The sequence below is a fragment of the Hemibagrus wyckioides genome, linkage group LG17 (assembly GCF_019097595.1).
Source record: "Hemibagrus wyckioides isolate EC202008001 linkage group LG17, SWU_Hwy_1.0, whole genome shotgun sequence".
Lineage (NCBI taxonomy): Eukaryota > Metazoa > Chordata > Actinopteri > Siluriformes > Bagridae > Hemibagrus > Hemibagrus wyckioides.
Window position 1 is genome coordinate 17,483,047 of NC_080726.1, and position 9,380 is coordinate 17,492,426.

Here is a 9,380-nt window from a genome sequence, read left to right on the forward strand (position 1 = left end):
TTTAAAAAAAACCCAGTGCTCTGTTAAAGCTTACAATATTTAATTGCATCGAATGCAAAATACTTTTTAATGCTTGGTAATGTGAGATATCTAATCGATGTGAAGAAACTGTATTTTATCAAATGTTGGACAGCACAGGTGGAAAATGGTATAATCTTATTGCCATTTAAGTCAACAGAGGAAAAGATGTTGTGCAATCTTCCGTTCATAAATTAGTTCTTTATTTATTATGATAACATGAAAACCCCAACTCTAAACACAACCCTATAGCCCAATTCTAACCCTAACCCCCAAACTTAACCCTAATCCCCATACCCAACCCTAAAACCAAACTCAACTCTACGCTCCAATCCCAACCCTAACCCAAAACTTAACCCTAATCCTTAAAACCAACCCTAAACTGATTCATTGATTCCTTGATTTAGTATGCAGCTACATGTGGACTGTGTTGCAGCAGGGTTATGGACTGCTTCTTGGCTCTGACACTGAATACATTATGGAATTAGAAGTGATGGCTGGTGCTGATATTAGACAGGAGGCTAAAATCTAATATCTATCAGTAGCTTGACAATGAAGCTATTAAGGCTGGGCAGTGCATTATATCAAAAGCTGTCATTGATGGCATAATGAGATCGATGTAAGCAAACCAGACACGTAACCAGACTTAAAGGAGAAGTTCACTTTCGTGACGTAGGTGGAACCAGTGTTTACAAAGCGAACGTGCAAAGACCAAGGAAGTGCAAATTAGTCAAATGCTCTTCACTAACATAATGGTACAACGAGAATGTATGAGAGAAGGTATGGGTTATATGTCTTTGTGTCAGTTTTTTTGTTTAAAATGGTCTGTTTGTGTGTGTACCCTGGAAGTGGAAATCGTTTTAAACCTAAAACGTCTGCTTGGAAATAACGTGACTGCTCAAAAAATCTCCTTTAAAAATTCCTGAGCGATTGAAGCTGTGGTTGCAACTACAGACCCAGTGTTTACTAGTGTGGAGAAGGAGGACCGCTCCGAAGTTGTTGTATGTGGAAGTTATATGTCTTTGTGTCAGTTTTTTGTTTAAAATAGTACCCATACATTCTACTTCTACAGACTGGGCTTGAAGGAAATCAGCCCCAGCCTCACTTCTATATTGTGTACTTTTTTTGGTCCATCAGTATTTAATCTGAGGTGGATACCATGCTAGCAAGCTTACACCAGCTGCTGTTGATAATTATTCAGTTCAGGGTTTGGTAGAACTGTCATTGTTAATCTTCTCTGACTGCTAACCCACAGAAACTAAAGGACCAAAGTTTATGTCCCACTGCACCTCTGCTGCCTCTTTCTCTCTCACTCAGGCTGATATATGAGTGTGTGTCTTCAGAATCCACACACACACACACACACACACACACACAGTAAAGATCAGTTCTCTGATGGTTTCTCTGGTGGATCTTCCATCCATTTGTTTATCATCATCAGCGATTTACTCTGAAGGTATGTTGTTAATGGCAGAGTAGGATAATTGAGTGGCAATTAATAAGACACAGCACGGATAATGGAACCACTGAGCGGATGTTGTAAATGGAACATATGCACAGAGAGATATTTTAAGCTCAAACATATGGACAGTTTATTTTATATCATATATAAATCCATTTTTATGTCAAGAGCAAAGTTTCTATAGTCCTGGAATAATTCTTTAAATTATTATCTAAACAAATATTTTTTAATATTAATAATGAACATTTTATAACCTTTGGCAATAAATAAATATATTTTTACATCAAAAATCACATAAAGATTTATTTTTCAGGGTCCTTTAATAAACCTCATTTAAACATGCTATTTCTCAGGGAGGACTGACCAGTCCAGGGTGTACCCCTGCCTTTCGCCCAATGTGTGCTGGGATAAACTCCAGCAGATCCCCGTGACCCTAATTAGGAATAAAGCAGGTATAGAAAATGGATGGATGGATGGATGGATTTCTCAGGGATAATTGCACATGTATTTGTAGCTAAAAAGCTCTAAATGATTCTACAATGTGATTTAATAAACAGATGAATGCAGCCAAAGAGCAGGTATTAAACTGGAGGAAGAATGTTTCCTTAAGGCAGTGTTATTAGACATCTGTTATTTTAGGCAATTTTAATTCACTAAGCCTTAATAAATAAGGAGAAGGTTGGTTACAGTTATGCCTCAGGATCTTAAAATAGTGTCTTAAAATTAATCTTATAGTGTAATAAATTAAGTTTTAACTAAGTTTTTACTTACAAAGATTAAATAATACTTCAGTATATGAAGCTTTTGTGTCTGATTACAGCCAACTGAAGCGTAATACTGCCTCCATTTTGGTCCATGCTAAACAAACATGATAGCAGTACACACACACACACACACACACACACACACAGAGTGGAGTGAAGAGATCTTCTAAGAATCAAAAACATAGCTTTTATTAAATGCTTCATTACATCCACCTACCATCTCTCTCTCTCTCTCTCTCTCTCTCTCTCTGTGTCTCTCTCTCTCTCTCTCTTTTCATGTCCTAAAAGAAGACACTTAAGCAAACTTCTAAAGATAAAACATGGCAAAATAACCAGTACATCATAATTTCTTCATTACCAGATGTTATGCTGTCCATATCTTCATCTCATTTAAAATGTTTTGGTTTTCTCTCTCTCTCTTTCTCTGTCTCTCTCTCACACACACACACACACACACAGAGTGAAATAATTGAAAAGCTTTCATCTGTTAGTAAAGCAATTTCCTTAATGCGTTGAGAGTGAATGAAGGACATGATGAATGTGATCACTAACAGGTCCCCAGTGAGACAGACAGAGACGGGGCGGGGGACGGAGGGGACATTAAATATAAACCCACTGACCACCAAGCTCGCTCTGGCTCTTTAACTCCGTATTTCAGCAAGCTGTCAAGAGCTGTGTGATCTGACCGTAATGAAAGAACTCAGAACGGAGACAGAGATGGAATCAAAACAAACAAGCAGAACACTGAAAAAACAAGAAGCACAGACGATGGCTAGAGAGCAGACGTGAAGATTGTGGGTGAGGCTGAGATGAGAACGTTAAGCGCTGAAACACAGGAACTTATGTTATGAGGCTAATCAGAGAGAAAATGAGGCTCAGGTGCAAGTCACTAGGCCATGTGAGGTGTTGGGGATGATGGGGAATACACTTCAATGCCATGTGGGATTACACAAAAACAAAAACAACAAATCTCTTCTGAGATGTCTGTATACTATTTATCTGGTCATTTCAGGCTACACTAGCACTTAGCATCATTCAGCTGCTGGCAGGAAGCCTGGTAGAGTTACACCGTTTGTGTTATTTTATCTGAACAGCCCTCTGTCTTTTTGCGCTAATCCATTACAATACTCAGAAAGCTAATAGTTGCTCATTTCCCTCGTTTTTCGGTTGTTGTGTTATGATGCTATGCTAGCGGCGGGTGTTAAGCATGTGTAGACAGAACTGGTGGCTGTAACAAGTCTACCACGTGTCTGACTGATAAAGTGTTGTATTAATATATTATTTTGTGAGAAGAGTCCAAATAAAATACTGGAAAATGAGCCTGGAAAAGAGCTTCCATACATATAATCTCTGTGTTTTTTTCTGTCATATCCTTTTACATTCACACATTCGTACCTGAACTCACCTAAAGAGACTTTTTACAGCTGCAGCAAATCACATTGTGGCTGTTAAATGGGTTTATTTGCATAAATACATAAACATCACCCTGAGGTTTGTTTGGAAAGAAATTCCTCAGATTTTCATCTTCATTAAGGCATTTTATGTATATCCTGATAGTAAATTAAATGGCATGTATTTTTGTGTCTTTACACACACACACACACACACACACACACACTTTTTATAACTCAGCACTGTAGTTAACACATGCTGCCGTCTAGAGGTTGGTTTGCTTACTGGCTGTACAGCGGCACCATGTGGTCACTTTGCTGGAATTGCACATGTACTGTAGTGAAGAAGAAGAAGAAGAAGAAGATGAAGAAGAAGAAAGTGGAATATAAAGAATTGTGATGCTTTATTTTTTATTTGAATTTCTATATAGTTTTTAATTGAAGTGTAACAGAGGAAGTGTAACAGAGGCTTATGTGTTGATTATGGAGTAACCAGATCTTGGCTTTTCTAAAATGCTTCTTGACATCCCCCATCCATCCATCCATCCATCCACCTCCCTCTCTCTTTCTCTCTCAGTCTTTCATGAATTTTCTGTTTTCCTGATTCAGCTCTGAACTCTACTCAACTCTGTGGAGCAAAATGCTGTGACTGTGTGTGTGTGTGTGCTGTTTTCACCTTTAGTTACAGACAAGTAATGGCAAAAGTGATTTCTGTTGATAAGCACATCTGTGTGTGTGTGTGTGTGTGTGTGAGAGAGAGAGAGAGAGAGAGAGAGAGAGAGAGATTTAATTACATGTGACTTTGCCTTTGGGCTTGTTGGCATTTTCAGTGGCAATTATCTCATCTCTGTCTCTCTCTCTCACACACACACACACACACCTCTACCTTTGCTTTTTTCCTCTTTCCTCTCTTCACATCAGTGGATGCCATTTTGACTTGCAACATCTGTTCACATTATACTGTGTGTGTGTGTGTGTGTGTGTTAAGTTGAAGGGAAGACCAGGAGCCACAGCATTGACAGTAAAGAGCGTGCTCTTCGAAGCTCCTCCCCAAAAGTGCAGGACTGGGACACGCCCTCAGGACAATCTGCCACGCCCACTCGTCTAGGCCGCTCCTCTATCAGCCCAACCACCATGCTGGGGAGCGGAACCTCAGGTAACTCAAGAGGAAATGAGTTTCCAGAAAGAAATCCAGTTTCCATAAGGTCCTGTTACAGTGTTAAAAACTCGTTAAAATGCTTTTCCCTTTACGTCCCAGAACCGAAAGCTGCCTGTAAACTCGGCCGCTCTGCCTCCACGTCAGGAGTGCCGTCTCCGGCCGGAACGCCTCAGAGACACGCCCCTGAGTCCTCAGCCAATCAGAGTGGGAGCCCATGCCAGGTACTGCACTCACACTCTTCGTCGTGAGCTAGACGGCGCATGCGTGTGGTGCTGTGTCCTGTTTCCGTGTCTGTCCATCAGCCTGATAATATACGCTGTAGTCTGTGTCTGTTTCCTCCTGACACTCCATCGTCATCGCCACTGTCTCTGCTGATGGAGTGTGTGTATGTGTGTGTGTGTGTGTATGAAGACTGACTGCAATACAATTTGTCTAAGTACTTTCTTGTCTTCCATGTGGTCCAGATCAGGGCTGCACTCCATCTGATCTTCTGAGTGTCTGATCTTCTGCTTTCAGACATTAAAATACTTTATGGTGATCTTCATAGTGGCATCACATGTGACTTTTCTCAGCACTGGATGAAAACAAAAAATTGATTTTTTCCATTTATTTAGCTGTGTAATTTGTGTATTGAGTTCTTTAGATGAATCATTGAGCTTAGAAGATAAAAAGAATCTACCCGGAGATCATGAGATCTCAAACTCAACAACTTTTCAGCCTGGTGAATGATGGGGATAAATCAGCTGACTGTCATTTCTCATTCACAAGCTTCTCAACACGTTAGAGAACAAATAAATACAACACTGTTTCGACGAATCGAGTATCATGCTGGAGAAAATCATTACTGCTATTAAAATCACTCACTCAATCCAAATCTAACAGTTAACAAGGATTTTGTTTGAGACAAAGACTGAATGATTGACAGCTCTGCTCTGGACCCACTCTCTTCCTGATAAACTGTGTCTGGTGTCTGGTATTTGTTTGCCTGTATGCTTTTCATTTTTCTTCTCAATGTTTTTCTTTCCTCTGTCTGTCTGTTTGTGTCCGATATCAGTCTGATAATGCGTTATGTTCACGAGGATAGAGGAGTCTGATTGCATCCGATTTCACACACATACACAGAAATCACTTTCCAGTCTTCATGCTGCTGTATATAATATATAATAATCCCAAGAAAATCCTGACCTAAGAGATATTTCCTGCACTTGACTCGTGGGAGGTGTGTACTAAACTAAACCTGGAAGAAATTAACCAGCTAAAACTCCAGACAAATCTAATCCTCATTAAAAAACTAATCCAACGAAAGAGAAGAAGCAAATAAAATCATGTCAGTGGTTTACACTCTGCTTCCTGTTTGTCCTGTGTTTTCTGTGTGTGTGTGTCTGCTGCTTCCTCCTTCAAAAAGCACAACTTTGTGTGTGTGTGTGTGTGTGTGTGCATTTGCTATTATTTTTAATTGTGCATGTACACGAGGTCTTAGTGTGCAGTGTGTGTGTGTGTGTGTGTGTGTGTCTGTGCTAGAAATGCTACGTTTATTTTTTACACTGTTTTAACACACACAGGGTTTACGTTTTCTAAAGTTTTTTCTTTTGTGATAAAGCCATAACAAAAACACTGATGAAATATAAATGTGTATTTTATTATTGCAGCTTATTTATTTTATCGGTTATTTTATGGGCTGATAAACCTTGCATCATTGCCACAGATGTTACCTATCACTAAAATAATCAACAACTGGCTAGTGTGATCAGGCCAACAATTGACACTGATATCAATTTTTTGAACAGCTTTCTTGCTTTATTATTATTATTATTATAATAATATATAATAATTATTATATAATTATAATAATTATATAATAAAAAAGGAATTCTTACTGCTGATTGGACGAGACATCTGTCACTCAAGATCTACAGAAAATCCAGCAGGCTGCAGCAGTAGAAAGTAGACTGGTGTGTATATGAACGCAGTTCTGCTCTTATAACGCTCCTTACGTTGCTTAATCTAGAATAGTTTGGTCTTCGAAACATTCCTTCTTTAGGTGTGTTTTTAGAGATCACACACTAATCTTTACATCATGATACTCTATCAGTATATCCAAAATCAGGCCATATGAACGTCCTTCTTCCAACTGGCGCTGAATGAATTCCATTTTCTTATGAATATAAATATAAATGTTTGTTATTTTCTGTTTTTTAGCTTTAAAGCTGCAATATCGGAAATGATTTAAAGTGAACGCAGAACTCCACACATGTACAAGAAATAAAGTTAGATACACAGTTTCCTGCTTCTTGTATACTGTATCTTGAGTGACAGGTGTCTCGTCCAATCAGCGGTAAGAATTCCATTCGCAAACTATACCTACCTTTTCAAATTGTCTGATTTTTGTTGTGTTTTTGGATTTGTTATTGTGTTTTCTGATTTGTTATTGTGTTTTGCACTTCTCGGCCACTGTAAGAATAGCTATAGAAGTAACAGCTGTAAATTCTGTAAAATGTTACAATGACATCATTCAGCATTCAATAGTCATTAAAAAATAAACGAACATAAGGGTAAAGATGGCACCAACATTCTCTTACCCCCCAGATGCCCCCAGTGCCATGGGCATGCGGGGACAACACCATGATGGAGATGATCGAGAAGAAACGGCATCTTTGCAATGAGATCAAGGCACGGCAGAAACCAGACAAAGCTCTGTGCAAACAGGACAGCATGCCCATCCTACCCAGCTGGAAAAAGAGCAACGGGGGCAAAAAATATGGCCCTCCACCCTACTCTGCCCAAACCACAGTCTTCTGGGACACAGCAATCTAACACGAGGATGAAGCGATCGAGGTAACGAGTAATAATCACCGTTCAGGCCTCCGGTCTGTAGACGCTGGAACAAGAGGGGGCGTAGCCAAATCAACGGTGGCTGATGAGCCAATAGGAAGCAAAGGGAATTTATGTGAAATTCTGTAGCAAATCAACTTAAATCTGAAGGGTTCAGATTTAAGTGTCCTTGGTTTCTTATCACTGTTTGTATTTCATATTTTTATATGGAGAAAAGGAAAAGGCGAACTGGCGCTCTGCGTCATTCCAGGTTTCTAAAGCAGGAAGTCGAGTAGAAACAATTAGCCATGCGATCATACGCAAAGATGGTATTTTTCTTCTGTTCCTCTTCTTCTTTTTTTCCTTTTTCTTCTTTTCTGTTCTTTTTTCTATGTTTCTATGTTGCATCAACGCTTATCAGTGTTGAAGAAAAAAAAATATCTATAGCTTATAAAATATATGGTATAAAAAAATCAGAAGTATGTCAGAATCAAATTGAATATGTGAGGATTTTTATATTTGTGTGTTAAAGGAATGTCAGAGGATAATTTTTTTCATATAGGGATTTAACAAAAAGCACTATTTTAAGAAAAGGAATCTATTTTGGACATGTTGTAATGAAAGCGTAGAGATGGTGATGGATTGTTGTCCAGGTCTCGTTGTTGGTGGTGGTGGTGGTGGTGTTGTTGTTGTGTACTCGAGGTGCTGATCTCTCTTCAAATCAAACTCGACCACTTCGACGCCTGATCTCTCTGGTGCTCTTCGACTCTTTTCTTGAGTTTTCCGTTCATAAGGACTACAGCAACTCTGTGGAGAACATACCTACGAGCGCTGTTATTATTAACAGGACAAAACTGTCTAACAGATGGAAGGGAGAAGGATGTAAAAGCCTGTGCACATGTTAACTTGACTTCATATCATCCCTTTAAGTTATTTCAGGCAATACCACGACAAATTCCATTGTTTTTAAGGGAAAAAAACATTTCTATGAAGCCCAGATTCTGCTTGATATCGCTTTTGAACCTGTACTGTCACTGCTTGGTTACCCTACTGTGTTCACCTTTACTGTGTTCACCTTTACTGTGTTCACCTTTACTGTGTTCACCCCTACTGTGTTCACCTTTACTGTGTTCACCCCTACTGTGTTCACCTTTACTGTGTTCACCCCTACTGTGTTCACCTCTACTGTGTTCACCTTTACTGGGTTCACCCCTACTGTGTTCACCTTTACTGTGTTCACCTTTACTGTGTTCACCTCTACTGTGTTCACCTTTACTGTGTTCACCCCTACTGTGTTCACCTCTACTGTGTTCACCCCTACTGTGTTCACCTTTACTGTGTTCACCTTTACTGTGTTCACCTTTACTGTGTTCACCTCTACTGTGTTCACCTTTACTGTGTTCACCTCTACTGTGTTCACCTTTACTGTGTTCACCTCTACTGTGTTCACCTTTACTGTGTTCACCTTTACTGTGTTCACCCCTACTGTGTTCACCTCTACTGTGTTCACCTCTACTGTGTTCACCTTTACTGTGTTCACCCCTACTGTGTTCACCTCTACTGTGTTCACCCCTACTGTGTTCACCTTTACTGTGTTCACCTTTACTGTGTTCACCTTTACTGTGTTCACCTCTACTGTGTTCACCTTTACTGTGTTCACCCCTACTGTGTTCACCTCTACTGTGTTCACCCCTACTGTGTTCACCTTTACTGTGTTCACCTCTACTGTGTTCACCTCTACTGTGTTCACCTTTACTGTGTTCACCTCTACTGTG

General features: G+C 39.5%; 1 protein-coding gene across 2 annotated transcripts in view; it reads left to right on the top strand.

Moving 5' to 3' along the window:
• Window positions 1-8,870, top strand: part of nyap2a (neuronal tyrosine-phosphorylated phosphoinositide-3-kinase adaptor 2a) — a 34,553-nt gene extending 25,683 nt beyond the window's left edge. The window contains exons 5-7 of one of the 2 annotated variants that reach the window (XM_058413818.1): window positions 4,624-4,791; window positions 4,894-5,015; window positions 7,381-8,870. In XM_058413818.1, coding sequence (XP_058269801.1) covers window positions 4,624-4,791; window positions 4,894-5,015; window positions 7,381-7,608 — 518 coding nt within the window. In that variant the 3' untranslated portion in view covers window positions 7,609-8,870. The remainder of the gene's footprint in view (window positions 1-4,623; window positions 4,792-4,893; window positions 5,016-7,380) is intronic. The other variant, XM_058413817.1, reaches the window with a different exon arrangement.
• Window positions 8,871-9,380: the final 510 nt, after the last annotated feature.